The sequence below is a fragment of the Protobothrops mucrosquamatus genome, unplaced genomic scaffold (genome assembly GCF_001527695.2).
Source record: "Protobothrops mucrosquamatus isolate PMUCROS unplaced genomic scaffold, P.Mucros_1.0 scaffold395, whole genome shotgun sequence".
Classification (NCBI taxonomy): Eukaryota; Metazoa; Chordata; class Lepidosauria; order Squamata; family Viperidae; genus Protobothrops; species Protobothrops mucrosquamatus.
In genome coordinates, this window is record NW_015386726.1 from 262,059 (window position 1) to 282,045 (window position 19,987).

At 46.2% G+C, this 19,987-nt stretch overlaps 1 protein-coding gene and 1 pseudogene across 1 annotated transcript in view; both read left to right on the forward strand.

The window, feature by feature from the left end:
- LOC107287511 (zinc finger protein 708-like) overlaps nt 1–9,290 on the forward strand; it is a 14,833-nt gene extending 5,543 nt beyond the window's left edge. The window contains exons 2-8 of the mRNA XM_029284158.1: nt 179–284; nt 447–778; nt 921–1,024; nt 6,174–6,264; nt 6,520–6,588; nt 8,618–8,744; nt 9,280–9,290. Of these exons, the coding sequence (XP_029139991.1) occupies nt 179–284; nt 447–778; nt 921–1,024; nt 6,174–6,264; nt 6,520–6,588; nt 8,618–8,744; nt 9,280–9,290 (840 nt within the window). The remainder of the gene's footprint in view (nt 1–178; nt 285–446; nt 779–920; nt 1,025–6,173; nt 6,265–6,519; nt 6,589–8,617; nt 8,745–9,279) is intronic.
- Nucleotides 9,291–9,669: 379 nt separating this feature from the next.
- LOC107287507 overlaps nt 9,670–19,987 on the forward strand; it is a 31,347-nt pseudogene continuing 21,029 nt past the window's right edge.

A 19,987-nucleotide genomic window follows, 5' to 3' on the forward strand; every position in this document is an offset into this window, starting at 1 on the left:
CCAGCTGGCCCAGCCCAAGGGAGGTAAGGCACCCGCCGGAAAAGGGGAAAAAATGGCGGACAAAAAAAATGGTGGACAGCCTTGCTTGGCGACCCCCGTGAAATGGTCGATCGACCCCAAATGGGGTCCCGACCCACAGGTTGAGAACCACTGCCATAAAAGGATCCATATGGGAGAGAAACCCCATAAATGCATAGAGTGCGGGAAGAGCTTTAGGCAAAGTGGTGGCCTTTCTTCCCATAAAAGGATCCATATGGGAGAGAAACCCTATAAGTGTATTGAATGTGGAGAATGCTACAGAAATAGTGATCAACTGACCTCCCAGTAAAGGATCCATTCAGGTGAAAAACCTTATAAATGGACAGAGTGTGGAAAACCCTTCAGGACATGCAGTTCCCTTGCTTACCATAAACGGACACAGAGAAAAACTGTATAAATGCCTGCAGTGTGGAAAGAATTCAGTGTAAAGAGTTCTCTTACTTCTCATAAACGGTTACACACAGGAGAAAACCCCTATAAATGCACGGAGTGTGAAAAGAGCTTCAAAACCAGCAGTCACCTGACCTACCATAAAAGAATCCATACGGGAGAGAAACCATATACGTGCCTGGAATGTGGAAAGAGCTTCCCTATAAAAACATCTCTGACTTCTCATGAAAGGACCCACACAGGAGAGAAACTGTATAAATGCCTTGAATGTGGAAAGAGCTTCAGTGAGAACCGTGCACTTACTTCCCATAATAGGACCCACATGGGAAATTGTATGTATCCAATGAATGTGGGAAGAGTTTGAGTTCAAGCAGCTCCCTTACTTACCACATTAGTTCCCACACATGGAAGAAACTGCATCAGTGCACAGAATGTTGGAAGAGCTTCAGATTAAAAAAACACCGTAGTTCCCACCGTAGTTCCCACCGTAGATCCACACAGGAGAGAAATATTTGCAATGCGGAAGAATTTTTGGTGAAAACAGGATGCTTCTCAAAAAAGAATCCACAGAAGGCGGAAAATTATCCAATGGAAAGCAATCAACTTATTTCCTATATTAATATGATCCACCTCATGGATACATACAAGACGGGAGGGATATCAAACCATCTAAAGATATGGGAGTGTAAAAAGAATAACATGTGGAAAATTGTGGAGAACAGTCTTCCTTCTTTCAGGCCATTGCTGTAGAAGCAGCTGAATAAATATATTTGGATTTTGGAAAGGTCCCAGAATAGAATTCTTAATTCCAGAGGTATTATCTAGTCAAAGGTAAGGTCCCGTTCAAGAAAATCTGTTAAACAATTGCCCCTCTCATTACTCCAAAACTTCTGCTTGGTCAAGCTGCTTTATTTAGGTAGAAGCAACATCTAAAGCGAGTCTGGGATCAGCCTCCAGGGTTTGTGAAGAGCTGGTGTATGCAAGCAAAGCAAGGGGAAATGTATGTGTGTATATTCATTTTAGCTCTAATTGTGTTGAAAATACTGGCCATTAATCATGTAGCAAGGAATTTTAAGCTTTTTTCCCCTTCATATACTATGTATATACAAGTTTGGCTTACAAGTAAAAATGTCTCCCAAATGTTTAGATGTACAGTTCAGTCTGGTGCAAAATTGCATTAACCTGTCTAAAAGGGACTTTATAAATGGTTTTATTGATCCAACAGTGTACCATATGAGCAATGTTATTTTTTTTAAAAAAAGACTTAAATTGCTTGATTTAAATTATTAATTGTTCAGTTTCTCAGATTAAAGTAATCGTACCATATTTTCTATTTCTCATGATGTTCAAATGTCACTTTAGTGCCTCTTTCATTTTGTGATGCCAATTTGATCAGAAATGTCAATCATACTTGACACATTATGGAACTGTAGCATTTCTATGGTTTTGGAGAATACTCTTACTAGCAGGAATGTGACTTTGTGCTTTTTATCTTAATATAGCTTTTTAAAAGCGTATTTCCTGATTATTAACAACCTTTCTAATTTTGATAGGTTAATAAATTATTGGAAACAGTTGTGGCACAATGTAAATGATGCCCTACTTAATACATGTTGAACAAAGGCCACACTTGGAATACTGCATCCAGTTTTGGTCACCACGATGTAAAAAAGATGTTGAGATTCTAGAAAGAGTACAGAGAAGAGCAACAAAGATGATTAGGGGACTGGAGGCTAACACGTATAAGGAACAGTTGCTGGAATTGGGTATGTCTAATTTAATGAACAGAAAAACGAGGGGGGACATGATAGCAGTGTTCCAATATCTCAAGGGCTGCCACAAAGAAGAGGGAGTAAAGCTATTTTCCAAAGCGCCTGAGGGTAGGACAAGAAGCAACGGATGGAAACTAACGAAAGGAAGAAGCAACCTAGAACTAAGGAGAAACTTCCAATATCTCAGGGGCAGCCACAAAGAAGAGGGAGTCAAGCTATTTTCCAAGGCGCCTGAAGGCAGGACAAGAAGCAACGGATGGAAACTAATCAAGGAGAGAAGCAACCTAGAACTAAGGAGAAACTTCCTGACAGTTAGAACAATTAACCAGTGGAACAACCCGACTCCAGAAGTTGTGAATGTTCCAACACTGGAAGTTTTGAAGAAGAGACTGGACAGCCATTTGTCCGAAATTGTATAGGGTTTCCTGCCTGAGCAGGGGGTTGGACTAGATGACCTCCAAGGTCCCTTCCAACTTTATTATCATCATCATTATTATGATGTAGATGAACTTGGGGGATGGTGTGTGTGTAATAAAAAGTTAGAAATGTGGGAACATTCCTCATTCTAAAATCTTGGCCTTTTTTTTAGAATTTTCCTAATTATATAATTTTACATCTGTGGAGATAATGCATGCAGTATTGATAGTGCTTCAGCCAACTATATCTTCTTCCCTTATGTCACAGGACCTAAAGGGGAATCAGACAATTGAAACCCTTTTGCAGCTTTCTACAGTCTGAATGTACATTTGGCCTTTGAGTGGCAGACAAGGATTTGTGGTTCAAGGAGTGGGCTGTGTATGTCTGGGTATTAAGTGGGAAGACATTTATCTTCCCATTCTATGCAATTAAATAATATATTAATTGTATACATTAATTCAAAGTATTCTCCAGCCAGCAATTCCACCTTCCCTTTGAAAAGAAAGTCCTGTAAGAGATACCATTATTATTTTGAAGGGTTTTGGGGGCAAATGGAAGCCAAGGCCTTGAAGGGGATCATATCCTGGGATCTGGGGATCCTCCCAGTCTTCTTGCCTCAGCCTTGGGGTCACCCTGAGGGATTCACCTGGGGCAGGGCGTTTCCCATCAGAGAAACTGCTTAATTGAAGGGGGGCAATTGTGCTACTTTTGGGTTGGTTTTTTTTTTAATCCCGCCTGCCTAAATCAGGGACACTTTAAAGTGTTTGGATGTGATGGCACCTCCTCCCCGAGATTTGAGGGGGCTAGAGGGGGCCCATGAGAGAGAAGAGAGGAAGGCCTAATTAGGAGTCAGACTGAAAGGAGTCAGGTCCATCCTTGGGAGCCCCAGACCCTCAATGGTGGTGCTTCCCTAAGGCAGTGGTTCTCAACCTTTTTAATGCCGTGACCCCAGCCGGTCGTAAGTCGAGGACTAAACCGGTCGTAAGTCGAGGACTAAACCGGTCGTAAGTCGAGGACTACCCAGCTGGTCGTAAGTCGAGGACTTTCCCTGCCCAGGAGCGCCACGCATGCGTGGTTCTGTCCCCTGCGCCGGCCGAGGCGTAGCTGGCAAGCGGCAGAGATGGAGCAGGCTGACCACCAGCTGGCCCAGCCCAAAGGAGGTAAGGCACCTGCTAGAAAAGGGGAAAAATGGTGGAGAAAAAAAATGGTGGACATCCTTGCTTGGCGACCCCCGTGAAATGGTCGATCGACCCCAAATGGGGTCCCGACCCACATGTTGAGAACCACTGCCCTAAGGGGACCACTTTCCCCTCCCCCCCAGCCAGCAAAGAGGTTCCTCCCACCCCTCCAAGGACTGCCTTTTCCTGCTTCCCTGGGAGGGGTGTGGTCAGAAGGGGAGGGGTCTTGCAACATCCTGCCCCGCCCTCAGCCTTTTCCCTAACGTCTCTCCGGGAGAGTGGTCGCAGTCTCTTTCTCCCCCCGGGCCCCCACCATCAATGGGGCTTCCCCCCAAGTGTGGCCCTGCTCCTTTATGAGTTGGGGGGCTGCCTGAATCGGAGACACTTCAACACCTTTGGACATAATGGGCCCAAGAGTCACGAGGAGGCTGGAAAAAGATTCTGCAGGGACTCCTGAGGCAGAGGAGGGGCCCAGAAGGAGGCCTAATCCAGAGTCCGACCAGGAAAGAGAACTCGAGGCCGTCTCTGAGGCGCCCCGCAGAAGCCCGATGGCGGCGCTTCCCTCATAGCCGCGTCTCTTTTTCTCTCAACGGTCTTTCCCGCCTGAGGGAATCGCATTGGGAGGGGCGTGCCCAGAAGGGGGAGGGGAGGTCTTGCAACCTCTCGCCGTGCAGCCATTTCCCCAAGATCTCCCCGGGGGGCCCAGTCCTCTTGAGGGGGATGCTGTGTGGGGGTGGAGGGGGGCCCTGAAGGAGAGGAGGGGCCCAGAAGGAGGCATCATCCAGAGTCCGACGGAGAAAAAGAAGTCGAGACCGTCTGTGAAGAGCCCCGAAGAAGCCCGAAGGCGGCTCTTCCCTCAGATCCGCGGCTCTTTCTCTCAACGGCTTTTCTCGCCTCGCCGCCTGAGGGAATCGCACCGGGAGGGGCGTGGCCAGAAGGGAGGCGGGGGGAAGGGAGGAGCCTTGCAAGGTCCCGTCTCCCTTGCCCTGCAGCCTTTCCCCCAACGCCTCTTCTCGAGGTCCCAGCCCCCCTTCTTCCTCTTCTGGGGGAGTGTCTCCTTCCTCTTTCCAGGGATCCTCGCAAGCTGACCCACCAGCAGCAACAGGGGGACCCCAGCAGAGCCCATGGAAGCTTCCCACAAGCTTCCTCCCAAGAGAGAAGTGGAATAGGGAGGGGCGGGGTCTTGACAGGGATTCTTAGGAGTTGGCCTTGCAGGAATATGTTGCGCCAATAGGAATCCTCCCTTTTCTTGAGTCATCTGTCTCCGGGCAGAATCTGTCATGATTTCTCCCTATTGGAGAAAGCCTTTGGAGCCCCAGAGGTGCTTTTTTTCAGGAGGCAACTGGACTTTCTTGTTTTTCTTTGAAGACTTTTCACTTCTCGTCCAAGAAGCTTCTTTAGCTCTGACTGGATGGTGGGGAGTAGTCAGAGCTGAAGAAGCTTCTTGGATGAGAAGCGAAACGTCTTCAAAGGGAAAAAGAAGAAGAAAGGCCAGTTGCCTCCTGGAAAAGCACTTTTGGGTCAACCATAGCTGGATGACTGGGTGTCTCCATAAGCCTTTGGAGCAGAAACTGAAGAACCGAGACTGGGGGGCGGGGAGTCTTACCCACATTATGTGCAGCCACCGCTGGAGGGGACCTTGGAACTGGGGTGATTCTGATTCTTATATTATTTCTGTCTTCTAGGCAGTGGCTGTCCTTTTCCCCTCCGCATTTTTCTCACGCCCCTTAATAACATAATTATTACAAATTATATAAATACTGAAGCTCGATTGATCCATGACTGAGTCTGCATTCCCATTTCTTGGGAAAATATCAGCAGGCGTCAAGCTCTCAAAATATACTAAAAGCAGCACCAGTTGTCAAGTTCTGCCAGAACGTTTGTTTGCTTTTTGTGTGTGTGTGAGAGAGAGACAGACAGACAGAGAGAAACACACACACATATAAACATAGTCACAGAGAGAGTGGGGGGAGATGGAGGGAGAGAATGGGAAAGGGAGGGAGAGAGGGAGGGAGGAACAGAAAGAGCTAGCGAGGGAGAGATAGACAGACAGAAGGAGAGAGAGAGAGAGAGAAGGAGAGAGAGGCGGAGGAAGACGGAGTGGGAAAGAAAGGGAGAAAAGTAGAGGAAGACAGTGCGGCAGGGACGTGTGGAATAGAGAATCGATCGGCTCCCAAAAGGACAGAACCGGCATCCCCTCCAGGTGACTTTCTGCAAATCGCCATTAGCGCAAGGACAAAGGGAGGCCTATTATCTCCCCATGGCATTTACCGGAAGCTAAATGGCAAAGCTCGTCCTCCAGGGCGGATCCGGCGCCGAATAGAGGTTGGGCTTGATAGCCTCCAAGTCTGCTCCCACGGCCGTGATTTCACCGCAGCTCCCAGCAGGCGGCGCTCTCTGGGCTGCAGACTGAATGTATGCCACAGCGCATGCTCGACTCCGTCTGCGTGGTCGGGAGATTGCCGCCTGTGAGTTCTTCCTCGGGAATCTGGGGGAGGGGGGTGGGCAAGGGGGGGTCCCGCGACTCAGATCCTCCCCAGGGGAGGAGAAACATATTCCGAATCCCGAGGCTTGGAGGGAGCGGGGAATCCGCCCCATAACTGCTCCAGGCTGTGCATGCACGAGATCCATCAACGGGGGAGGGGACAAAGTTGAGGGGGGGGAGGGGAGAAGGAGCCTAAAGGGACCACTTGCTCAAGTCTCCTTCAGGTTCTGCTTCCAAGACGGGAAGGATCTCCGGAGAGCCAGCGGAGACCAGTTGCCGGACGGTGCCAGTGGCTGAGAGGTTCCTGGTGAGCGTGGCAGAGGAGAAGAAGCAGGAATAGAATGAAAGGGACCTTGGAGGTCTTCTAGTCCGACCCCCTGCTCAGGAAGGGCCCCAGGTCAGAGATGCTTCTTTTGGGAATTATGAAGGGATCTTTCTGTGCCTCAATTCTTAAATACCTTCTTGAGAGAGTTTTGGGTGGTTGATAATGCAAGTAGATAATTTAGAGAACCTCATTAAAGTAATTGTTCTGGCGTTCTTCCAAAGAGTATCTCATTTGGAGCAATTCTCCCATTGGCCTCATCCATCCCCAATGATGGACACGAGGGTTTAGCCACCTTGTGGAAAGAACATAAAATCCAGATCCTCTCATGTACCATCCTCTTCAGCCCTCTCCTTTGCTTCTATTTCAGGTTCTGAGGTCCTTTCAGGAATGGGGACTAATTGGGTGGATTCCACAAATCTTTCTCGTGATCTGTCTTTCAGAGGGATCCCCAAGGAGAAAAGTCAACGTCAGGAAACCTCACTAGGTAAGGGAAGACCGTTCCGCTAGATTGGAGATTTTCTGGAAAGAGTCTCGTGATCGTTAATTCTCTTTGTCTTCTCATGTCTTGGTTATTGGATTTAGTAAAAGGTAACCCAATAAAAAAGCTATAACTCCCTCTTCAAGCTAGAAGACCTAAGGCGCACAAAGGAATTCCCATCCTTAAGAGCCACCCTATGGCTTCCCTTTTGCAGAAGACCCACTTTTCTAGGGACCACCTTGAGTTGTAGTCTGGCTCCTCCATCATGAAAGATTTCTCTTTGTTCTCAAAGATGCGGAAGACAGCAACCAGTTTTTTGGCCTTCCTCAAGAGATAATTTCAACTCAATTCCTACACAGATCCCTGCTGGACCATTTCCAGCTGTCCTTGCAGGCTGGGTTGCTAGAATTTCATGAATTGCTCTTCCATGATGGTTTTAAGCTGCAGGGAATTGGGGGGAGGGAGAGAATTTGTAGTGATTGCGTAAATGCTTTGGTTGCCAAGAATGTACTTCCATATGTTGTTCCAGAAGGCCAGGAGAACAATCAAATTGAGGTTTGTTCTTCAATGTGTGGTGGGGTTTGGTCTTCTCCTTTTGTTCTTGGCTCCCACGATGGAGCCTATGAAAGGCCACCGAAGGCAGAGTGTAGAAGAGACCAATGGAGATTTCCTGGGCAGGACAGGAAGAAATCTTCAGTTGTGCCTTCAAGCTAGAAAAGATGAAGTTGCAGCCTTTCCTGTTTCCATCCTGTCTCTCTCTCCTTCCTAGTGGATGAAATGGAGTCACCGTTAACTGAATCATCTCCGTCTATTAGTGGTGCTGAAAGAGCTGCAGGATTCCCAACTCAGGTAGGAAGGAATAGATCAGCAACTAATATGGGGGAGCAGTAGGGAACCTCTAGTTTCCTTTGGGGACTCAACATACGATATTGCTATTCCTAAGCAAAACACAACAAGAAAATTAGAAATCTAAATTCATGATCAGTCAAACCAAGCCTACCTCTCAATATTTAAGATTTAAAAATGTATGGAATTCCTTAGTGGTTATATCATTCTGGTTTCATTGGGGAAAGGGATAAAAACAGGAGGAGCAGAAACTGCTTTGTGTATCATCTGCATCTTGATGGCCAGAAGTACCTTCCTTGTATTTTCATGAATGTTCACGAGTGAAAGCAAGGTTGATCCTTCAAAGAACCACAAAGACGATTTAGTTACCATGTCAGGCAGAAATCCCACAGAATCTCTTGCAAACATCATGAAATGGTGGAGCCATCGGTAGATGGTGCGTCTCACGCACACTCTGCCATTTGATCAAGGCAGGTTGGTGACACTGAAGGTCAGCAGAGTCAGTTATGCCTTAATTGGCTGTCAGCTGAAGGCTGTGAATTTTGCCCATTTTAGCATGTAATGTATTGAGTCCGGCTAGGGAAATGTCCATTGAGGAATTTTCAGTTTGTGCTTTTAGTATTTGCGGATGAAAGGAGATCTCGCAAATTCTATCGAATCTGCTCACAGGGATTCTTCCTTGTTCAGGGTCGTGTGTCCTTTGAGGAGGTGGCCGTCCATTTCAGTGGCGAAGAGTGGTCGCTGCTGGATCCCAGCAAGAAAGCCCTACATCGAGAAGTCATGTTGGAAATTTCAGGGATCGTGGCCTCTTTAGGTAAGGGTTCCTCTGGAGGAAAATTATGTCAGACCAAGGGGTCACTAGACATTTTAGTCACAACTTACATCTATACGTATCTTGTTAAAAATGATTTCATCTTTTCTTTTGTCCTCTTACGTTAATTCCAATCCGCTTTCATGGTCTTCTAAGTAGCACAATTTCATTGAGAAGAAAGAGATCAGTGGGGCGATCAGTCATTCTGACAAGGGTTGACATTCGGTCTTGTGGTCATCCTGGGCCCTGTGTCATCACTGCAGAGCTATTGGGAGAGGATGTTTTTGCCTATTGCAGTTGTCCTAATCGGGAACAAATTTTGTCTTGCTTCATGTTGCAATGACATATGTTGTTTTATTGATTGTAACTTAGGTGCATCATATGTGAGACAATATGTGTGCGATGTCCTGATGTCAAGACCTGTTCTTGCTTTAAATTTTTAACTGCCAAGAATGAGGGTTAGATGAGCAGCCATGCTAGTTTTTTAAGTTAATAACTAATATTCATACTGTCATTTCTCCCGTTTCTTTCTCTGCAGATGCCCAGTAATAGATAAATCTATGCATTGGGACAGAAAACTGTATGTTGTATATTATTCTAATTTATTTTTCTTCCCCCTCAAGCATTAGATACGCAGAAGGAAAATCACCAAGAGCCAAATTTAATGCAATTGCAAATCGTCCAAACTGAAATACCTGAAGAGACACCTACAAATCAATGGGAGAGGAGGAAACATGAAAAGAAGAATACTTGGAGAGAAAAATCTATTCTTGAACGTGTGGAAATCGATTGCTTGCTGACGAAAGGTGACTCCAAAGAAAATACAGGGAAATATCGAAGTAGAAAAAGATTCAAAGCAAACCCCAATTTTAGTAACCACTGCAAAACTGGAAAGAGATTCAGCAGTAATAAACTTACTCCCCATATAATGTCCCAGGCAAGGGAGAAGCCCTACAGAGGTGTGGACTGTGGAAAAGGCTTTCGGTGGAGAGGTAATTTAACTTCCCATAAAAGAATACAGTCAGGGGGAAAGCCCTATAAGTGCACGGTCTGTGGGAAAAAAATCAGTTCAAACAGTTCCTTTACTTCTCATAAAGGAATCCACACCAGAGAAAAACACTATGAATGCCTAGAGTGTGCAAAGAGCTTCAGGAACATGGAGTGTGTCAAATCCCATAAAAGGATCCATACAGGGGAAAAGCCTTATAAATGTGTGGACTGTGGTAAAAGGTTCAGTGTAAAGAGTTCCTTTACTTCCCATAGAAGGATCCATACTGGAGAAAAACGCTTTAAATGCCTACAGTGTGGGAAGAGCTTCAGCACTAGTAGTTACCTGATATGCCATAAAAGGATCCATTCAGGGGAAAAACCCTATAAATGTGTAGACTGTGGAAAAACCTTCAGGATGAACAGTTCGTTTACTAACCATAAATTGATCCATGCGGGAGAGAAACCCTTTAAATGCATAGAGTGTGGGAAGAGCTTTAGGCAAAGTGGTGTCCTTGCTTCCCATAAAAGGATCCATACAGGAGAGAAACCATATAAATGCATGGAGTGTGGAAAGAGCTTTCGTGTAAAGTGTTCTCTTACTTCTCATAAACGGATCCATACAGGAGAAAAACCCTTTAAATGCCTACAGTGTGGGAAGAGCTTCAGCACTAGTAGTTACCTGATATGCCACAAAAGGATCCATTCAGGGGAAAAACCCTATAAATGTGTAGACTGTGGAAAAACCTTCAGGACGAGCACTGCTTTTACTACGCATAAATTGATCCATACGGGAGAAAAACCCTTTAAATGCATAGAATGTGGGAAGGGCTTCAGGCAAAGCTCTACCCTTGCTTCTCATAAACGGGTCCACACGGGAGAAAAACCCTTTAAATGCCTGGAGTGTGGAAAGAGTTACAAAAACAGCAATTACCTGAACCTCCATAAACGGATCCACACGGGAGAGAAAACCTATAAATGCATGGAGTGTGGGAAGAGCTTCGCTATAAAGACTTCTCTTACTTCTCATGAAATGATCCACACTGGAGAGAAACCTTACAAATGCATGAAGTGTAGAAAGAGGTTCCAGACCAGAGATTGTCTGAAATACCACAAAAGGATCCATACAGGGGAAAAACCTTATAAATGTGTGGACTGTGATAAAAGGTTCAGTGTGAAGAGTTCCTTTACTTCCCATAGCAGGATCCATACGGGAGAAAAACGCGATAAATGCATAGAGTGTGGGAAGAGCTTTAGCCAAAGTAGTGGCCTTGCTTGCCATAAAAGTATTCATACGGGAGAGAAACCCTATAAGTGTATTGAGTGTGGAGAGAGCTACAGAACTAGTAATCAACTGAGCTCCCACAAAAGGATCCATTCAGGCCAAAAACCTTATAAATGCACGAAATGTGGAAAACCCTTCAGGACACACAGTTGCCTTGCTTCCCATAAACGGATCCACACAGGAGAGAAACCCTATAAATGCCTGGAGTGTGGGAAGAGCTTCAGTGTAAAGAGTTCTCTTACTTCTCATTTACGGGTCCACACAGGAGAAAAACCCTATAAATGCATAGACTGTGGGAAGGGCTTCACACAAAGCTCTACCCTTGCTTCTCATAAACGGGTCCACACAGGAGAAAAACCCTATAAATGCCTGGAGTGTGGGAATAGCTTCAGTGTAAAGAGTTCTCTTACTTCTCATTTACGGGTCCACACGGGAGAGAAACCCTATACATGCCTAGAGTGTGGAAAGAAGTTCAATGTAAAGAGTTCTCTTACCTCTCATGTAAGGATCCACACAGGAGAGAAACCCTATAAATGTATTGAGTGTGGGAAGAGCTTCAGCCAAAGCTGTCAACTTACTTTCCATCACAGGATCCATACAGGGGAAAAACCTTATAAATGCACAGACTGTGGAAAGACCTTTGCTGGCAGTGGCTCTCTGACTTACCATAAAAGGACCCACACGGGAGAGAAATTGTATGTATGCAATGAATGTGGGAAAAGTTTGAGTTCAAGCAGCTCCCTTACTTACCACATTAATTCCCACAAACGTAAGAAATTGCATATGTGGCCACGCTCACGCAAGCCTTGTCACGAGCTTTGTAGGTGTTTGCCGCACCAGTCGCACAAATGTCATCACAAGCATTGCAGGCATTTGGTACCCCACTTTCATGAATGTCATCTCGGGCACTCACAACCGCACTCAGAAAAGCAGTGGGTGTTTGTGTGCATGTACACCCAGTGTTCATCCCCCCACAAAACCATCCCTTTCCCCCCTCCCCTTGCTCCCCGAACTCTGCTTTAGGGACTGAAGTGTCCTTAATTTGCATAAAAGGATCCACTATGATGTGAAACCATCTAAAAATATGGAGTGTAAAAAGAATAACATTGGGTAAAAATGTAGAGAACACTCTTCCTTCTTTCAGAGGATTGCCATAGGAGCAGTGAATAAATGTATTTGGATTTTGGAAAGCTGCCAGGATAGTTATTAATTCCAGAGGTATTAACCAATTGATTAATTTTCTCAAGAAAACCTGTAAAACAATTGCTCCTCTTATTACTCCAAAACCTCTGCTTGGTCAAGCTGCTTTATTTAGGCAGAAGCAACATCTGAAGTGAGTCTGAGATCAGCCTCCAGGCTTTGTGAAGCTCTAGTGTATGCAAGCCAAAGAAGGGAAAGTGTTTCTCTCTGTGTTCATTTTTGTTCCAATTGGGTTAAAAATACTGGCTTTCTTTAAACATATAGCTGTCAACTTTGCAAATGAGCCTGACTGCAGACATTTCCCCCCTCGTTTGAAGTTGCCACATGGAATGGAGGAAGGGGGGGCTTGTCCAGATGTTTTGCTAGTCAAAACAATCAGATGTCCCATGGGAATCAAGGTCATCTATTGCTCCCGCAATTGGGGATTGGGTGTAGTATAAGAAAGCCCGCCAAACTATTCTATTGGGAAATGTAGTTGATTGCATAGTACTGGGCGGGAACTTTAACTTCGTAATAATGTAACTTTTTGGAGGGAACTTTACTGTTGGTTTCACTTTTGACGAGGGTAGTCTGTAACAATAAACATGTTTTTTGAGGAAATTGCACGGCTCAGAGTTCTGCTTTATTCCTCTTTGTCTGTTGGAACCATGACAGTAGTAAGGTGTTAAGCTTTTTTCTTCATATACTGTATGGGTACAAGTTTGGTTTACAAGTGAAAATGTCTCCCAAATGTTTATATGTATGGTCTAGTGTGGTGCAAAATTGCATTAACCCAGCTGAAAGGGACTTTATAAATGGCTTTATTGATCCAACAGTGTACTATATGAGCAATGTTTTTTTAAAAGACTTAAATTGCTTGATTTAAATTATTCATTGTTTAGTTTCTCAGATTAATCTGTACTGTATTTTCTATTTCTCAAGGTTTTTACATGTCACTTTAGTCCCTCGATTTCATTTTGTGCTGCCAAGTTGATCAGAAAGGTCAATCATACTTGACACGTTAGGGGACCCTAGCATTTCTATGGTTTTGGAGAAAACTGTTACTAGCATGAATGTGACTTTCTGCTTTTTATCTTAATACAGCTTTTCAAAAAACATATTTCCTGATTATTAACAAGGTTTCTAATTTTGAAAGGCTAATAAATTATTGGAAACAATTGTGGCACATTGTAAATGATGCCCTACTTAATACACATTGAACAAAAAAACTAAACGAAGAAAACAGATGAATACATAGAACCTATCGGGGGGGTGTATGTGTGTAATAAAAAATTACAAAGTGGTAGGAGGTGGAATGAATTCAGATCTGATTTAGTTTCACGTTGCACAATGATGCATAGAAAATCATGGAATGACAAAAGCATTAGCAAGGTAGATTTCTCTATGAAAAGAAATTGTAGCCTATAAAATGTGGGAACATTCCACATTCTAAAATCTTGGCATTTTTTAGAATTTTCCTAATTATACAGTTTTACATCTGTGGAGATAATCCATGCAGCATTGATAGTGCTTCAGTCAACAATATCTTCTTCCTTTACATCAAAGGACCTAAATGGGAACCAGAAAACTGAAACCCTTTTGCCACTTTCTATTTTGAATGGACATTTGGCCTTTGAGTGGTAGGCACCGATTTGTGCTTCAAGGTTGTGTGTGGGGGTATTAAGTGGGAAGACATTTATTTTCCCATTCTATACAATTAAATAATATATAAATTGAATAAATTAAATAAAAGCATTTCTTATTCTCCAGCCAGCAATTCCACCTTCCCTTTGGAGACCTGTAAGAGATACCATTATTATTTTGAAGGGTTTTGAGGGGCAAAAATGGAAGCCAAGGCCTTGAATGGGATCATGTCCCGGGATCTGGGGATTCTCCCAGTCATTCCGCCTCAGCCATGGGTTGGCCCTGAGGGATTCACGGGGAGGGGGGGTGGAAAGTTTCCCATCAGAGAAACTGCTGAATTGAGGGGGTGAAAATTGTGGTACTTCTCCTTTTGGGTTGGGTTTTTTTATCTGGCCTGCTTAAATCAGTGACATCTTAAAGTGTTTGGATGTGATGCCCCCCCCCCCCAGAGGTCTGAAGGGGTAGAAAGGGGCTCTTGAGGCAGACTGGAGGGGGGCCCTGAGGGAAAAGAGAGGGAGGCCTAATTCGGAGTCAGACTGAGAGAAAGGAGTCAGGTGTATCCTTGGGAGCCACAAAGACCTCCAATAGTGGTGCTTCCCTAGGGGGACCTCTTTCCCCTCCCCCCAGCCAGCAAAGAGGTTCCTCCCACCACACAAGGACCGCCTTTTCCTGCTTCACTGGGAGGGTGGTGGTCAGAATGGGAGGGGTCTTGCAACCTCCTGCCCCTCCCTCACCCTTCAACTTTTTCCCCAACGTCCCTCCGGGAGAGGAGTCGCAGTCCCTTTCTGCCCCCCCCCCGATCCCCAGCATCAATGGGGCTGCCCCCCCCCCCCAAGTGTGACCCTGCTCCTTTTTCAGTTGGGCTGCCTGAATCGGAGACACTTCAACGCCTTTAGACATAATGGGGCCCCCAAGAGTCTCGAGGGGGCTGGAAAAGTATTCTGGAGGGGGGCCCTGAGGGAGAAGATGGGCCCCGAAGGAGGCCTCATCCAGAGTCTGACCAAGAAAAAGAAGTCGAGGCCATCTCCGAGGAGCCCCGAAGAAGTCCAATGGCGGGTCTTGCTTCAGAACCGTGTCTCTCTTTCTCTCAACGGTCTTTCCCGCCTTTTCCTACCTCGCTGCCTGAGGGAATCGCACTGGGAGAGGCGTGGTCACAAGGGAGGGGGGAGGGGAGGAGCCTTGCAAATTCCTGCCCCCCTTGTCCTGCAACCTTTCCTCCAACGCCTCTCCTGGGGGTCCCAGCCCCCCTTCTTCCCCTTCTGGGGGGAGTTCTCCTTCTTCCCCCCCTTCCCTTCCAGGGATCCTCGCCGGCTGACCCACCAGCAGCAACAGGGGGACTTTGGAGTTGGCTTGCCAGGAATAGGTTGCGCCAATGAGAATCCTCCCTTCTGTTGAATCATCTGTCTCCGGGCGGAATGTCTCTTGATTTCTCCCTGTCGGAGAAAGCCTTTGGAGCCCCAGAGGTGTTTTTTTTCAGGAGGCAACTGGACTTTCTTTGAAGAAAAGCTTCTTCAGCTCTGACTGGATGATGGGGAGTAGTCTGAGATGAAGAAGCTTCTTGCATGAGAAGCAAAACGTCTTCAAAGGAAAAAAAACCCAGAAAGTTCTTTGAAGCAGAAACTAAGGAACCAGGACTGGGGTGGGGGAGTCTTACTCTCATTATGTGCAGCCAAAGCTGAAGGGGACCTTGGAACTGGGGTGATTCTGATTCTTATATTATTTCTATCTTGTAGGCAGTGGCTGTCCTTTTCCCCTCCTTAATTACAAAATTATTACAAATTATATAAATACTGAAGCTCCATTGCTCCATGACTGAGTCTGCATTCTCATTTCTTAGGGAAATATTGATGTATCTCCTGGGATTTTTGTATGGATAGGTATAAAAAATAATCTGGGTGAAATCTGTCACTTCAGGCAGGCTTTTATGGGATGTTTGGAGGATGGAAACAGGGATTGCCCCTCCTGGCTTCTTCATCTGGTCTGGAAGGTGAAGGAGGAGAAGACGAAAAGGATGTGGTCCTGACAACTCTGATCACAGTTTTATGAGGATGTGGTTACAAAAGAGGGAAACATCAGCAGGTATCAAGTTCTCAAAATGTATCAAAAGCACCACAAGATGTCAAGTTCTGCCAGAGGTTGTGTGTGTGTGTTTGTGTTTGAGAGAGAAAGGGGGGGAGAGGGAGGGAAAGAGAACGGGAGAGAGTTAGGGAGGGAGAGAAAGAGAGAGCGAGAGAGAGAGAGAACGAGTGGGCCAGAGAGGCAGAGAGAGACAGACAGACAGGAGGGAGAGAAGGAGGGAAAGAGAAAGAAAGAGGGAAAAAAAGTGAGAGGAAGAGGGAGAGACCAAGAGAGAAAGCTAGTGGGAAAGAGAGACCAAGAGAGAGACAGACAGACGAAGAGAGAGAGTTACAGAGAGAGGAAGCGAGAGAGGAAGAGGGAGAGCGAGTGGGAGAGAGAGGCCAAGCGAGACAGACAGACAGACGGAGGGAGCGAAAGGGAAAGAGAGAGAGAGAGACGGAGAGGAGGGAAAGAGAAAGGGAGAGGAAGAGAGCGCGAGAGGAAGGAGATGGAAAGAATCGATCGGCTCCCAAAAGGACGGAATCCGTATCCTCTCCGGGTGACTTTCTGCAAGGGAGGCCTATCATCTCCCCATGGCATTTACTGGATGCTAAATGGCAGAGCTCGTCCTCCAGGGCAGAACCGGCGCCGATCAGAGGGTTGGGCTGGATGGCCTCCAAGGATGCGCCCACGGCCGTGATTTCATCGCAGCTCCCAGCAGGCGGTGCTCTCTGGGCTGCAGACTGACTGTACGCCACTGCGCATGCTTGATTCCTTCTGCGTGGTCGGGAGACTGCCGCCTGTGAGTTCCTCCCGGGGAATCTGGGGACGGGGGGAGGGCAAGGGGGGATCCCGCGACTCAGATCCTCCCCAGGGGAGGGGAAACAGACTCCGGATCCCGAGGCTTGGAGGGAGCGGGGAATCCGCCCCATAACTGCTCCGGGCTGTGCATGCAGAAGATCTAACAACGGGGGAGGGGAAGAGAGTTGAGAGGGGGGGAGGGGTGAGGGAGCCTAAAGGGACCACTTGCTCACGTCTCCTTCAGATTCAGCTTCCAAGACGGGAAGGATCTTCGGAGAGCCAGCGGAGACCAGTTACCCGACTGTGCCAGCTGGTGAAAGGTTCCTGGCGAGCGTGGCAGAGGAGAAGAAGTAGGAATAGAATGAAAGGGACCTTGGAGGTCTTCTAGTCCGAGCCCCTGCTCAGAAAGGGCCCCAGGTGACAGATGCTTCCTTTGGGAAATATGAAGGTATCTTTGTGTGCTTGAATTCTTAAATACCTTCCTGAAAAGAATTTTGAATGATTGATAATGCAAGTAGATAATTTAAAAAGCCTCATTAAAGAAATTGTCCTTGCATTCTTCCAAAGAGTATCTCATTTGGAGCAATTCTCCCATGGGCCTCCATCCATCCCCACTGATGGACAGGAGGGTTTGGCCACCTTGTGGAAAGAACATAAAATCCAGATCCTCTCATGTCCCGTCCTCTTCAGCCCTCTCCTTTGCTTCTATTTCAAGTTCCGAGGTCCTTCCAGGAATGGGGACTAATTGGGTGGATCCAACAAATCTTTCTCGTGATCTCTCAGAGGGATCCCCAAGAATAAAAGCCAATGTCAGGAGACCTCACTACGTGAGGGAAGACCATTGTGCTGGATTGGAGATTTTCTGGAACGATTCTCATTATCCTTAATTCTCTGTGTCTTCTTGTGTCTTTGTCATTGGATTTAGTAGAAGATGAGTAAATAAGAAAACAATAACTCCCTCTTCAAGCTAGAAGACTTAAGGTGCGCAAAGGAATTCCCTCCATGATGAGAGATTTCTTTTTGTTCTCAATGAGGCAGAAGAGAGCAACCTGTTTTTTGGCCTTCCTTAAGAGATAATTTTGACTAAATTCCTACACAGATCCCTGCTGAACCATTTCTAACACCACCTGTCCTTGCAGGTATGTTCCTGGATTGCTAGAATTTCACAAATTGCTCTTCCATGATGGTTTCAAGCTGCCGGAAATGGGGGGGGATTTGCAATGATTGAGCGAATGCTTTGGTTGCCAAGAGTGTACTTCCATGTGATGATGATGATGATGATGATGATGATGATGATGATGATGATGATGATAATAATAATAATAATAATAATAATAATAATAATAATAATAATAATAATAAAGTTGGGAGGGACCTTGAAGGTCATCGAGTCCAATCCCTTGCTCAGGCAGGAAACTCTACACTATTTCGGATAAATGTCCTAAAAGGATAGGAGAACAATCCAATTGAGGTTTGTTCTTCACTGTGTGGTGGGATTTGGTCTTCTCCTTTTCTTTTTGGCTCTCATCATGGAGCCTATGAAAGGCCACCGAAGGTAGAGTATAGAAGAGGCCAATGGAGGTTTCCTGGGCAGGACAGGAAGAAATCTTCAGTTGTGCCTTCAAGCTAGAAAAGATGAAGTTGCAGCCTTTCCTGTTTCCATCCTCTCTCTCTCTCTCCTTCCTAGTGGATGAAATGGAGTCACCATTGTTCAGTGAATCATATCCTTCTGTTGGTGGAGCTGAAAGAGCCGCTGGATTCCCAACTCAGGTAGGAAGGAAGAGGTCAGCAGCTAATATGGGGGAGCAGTAGTTTCCTCTAGTTTCCTTTGGGGGATCTCTTGCAAGCATCATGAAATGGTGGAGCCATTGGTAGATGGTGTGTCTAAGGCACACTCTGCCACTTGATCAAGGCAGGTTGATGACACTGAAGGTCAGCAGAGTCAGTCATGCCCTAATTGGCTGTCAGCTGTAGACTGTGAATTCTGTCCATTTTAGCATGTAATGTGTTGAGTCCAGCTAGGGAAATGTCCAATCAAGAATTTTCACTTTTTGCTTTTTGGATTTGCAGATCAAAGGAGATCTCGCAAATTCTATCAAGTCTGCTCACAGGGATTCTTCTTGGTTCAGGGTCCTGTGTCCTTTGAGGAGGTGGCCATCCATTTCAACATCGAAGAGTGGTCGCTGCTGGATCCCAGCCAGAAAGCCCTGCATCAAGAAGTCATGTTGGAAATGTTTGGGATCGTGGCCTCTTTAGGTAAGTATTCCTCTGGAGGAAAATTAAGTCAGAGCAAGGAGTCACTAGACACTTTAGTCACAACCTACATCTATACGTATCTTGTTAAAAATGATTTCATCTCTTCTTTTTCCTCTTACATTAATTCCAGTCTGCGCTCATAGTCCTCTAAGTCAGGGCTTTTCAACCGGTGGTACTCATACCATCTGTGGTATATTAGCACGTGGCAGGTGGTATGCGACCCTGCCTAGCCAAGTGTAGTGGGGGAGGGAACGAGCCAGTGCAGGGCAGGACTTACTGTCAGAGAGTCCTCTGGAGCTGCAGAGTGGCTGGGGCGAGGCAAAGGCCCCAGGTTCACTTCCAGCTCACCCGGATGAGAAAGGTGGAGGAGGGGGGGCAGAGACAGGAGAGGCTATAAAATGAGGCAGTTTGGGCGGGAGAGGGAGAGAGAAAAAAAGAGGCAGCCTTGGGAGGAGGAGGAGTCAGCTCTAGCTGCACCAAAGGGAAAGGAGGAGGAGGGTGGCGGGAGAGGGATCAAGCAGGCCGGCCATGAGCGAATCTACAACTTCTGTGGCAGCCATCTGTGCTGGCAGCAACAAACAGGCAAGAAACGCAGCAGGGGAGGGGTTGCCCTCCATGAGGAATTTATTTATTTATTTATTTATTTATTTATTTTGATTTATATCCCGCCCTTCTCCCAACGGGACTCAGGGCGGCTCACAACATATTAAAAAACATAAACACGCCTACAACCCCACCGAAATAAAACCAAATTAAAACCAAATATTTAAAGTTGTGCTATTTAAAAATTACTCCTAAAATAGACCCGATTTAAAATCCTCCCTAGGCCAGGCCCGTTTGCTGAAAAAGCCATGTCTTGAGGGCGCGGCGGAAAGTAAGGAGATCCGGAATCGTCCGGATCTCGGGGGGTAGTTCATTCCAGAGGGTGGGGGCACCCACAGAGAAGGCCCTCCCCCTGGGGGTCGCCAGCCGACATTGCTTGGCCGACGGCACCCTGAGGAGACCCACTCTGTGGGAGCGTACCGGTCTATGGGAG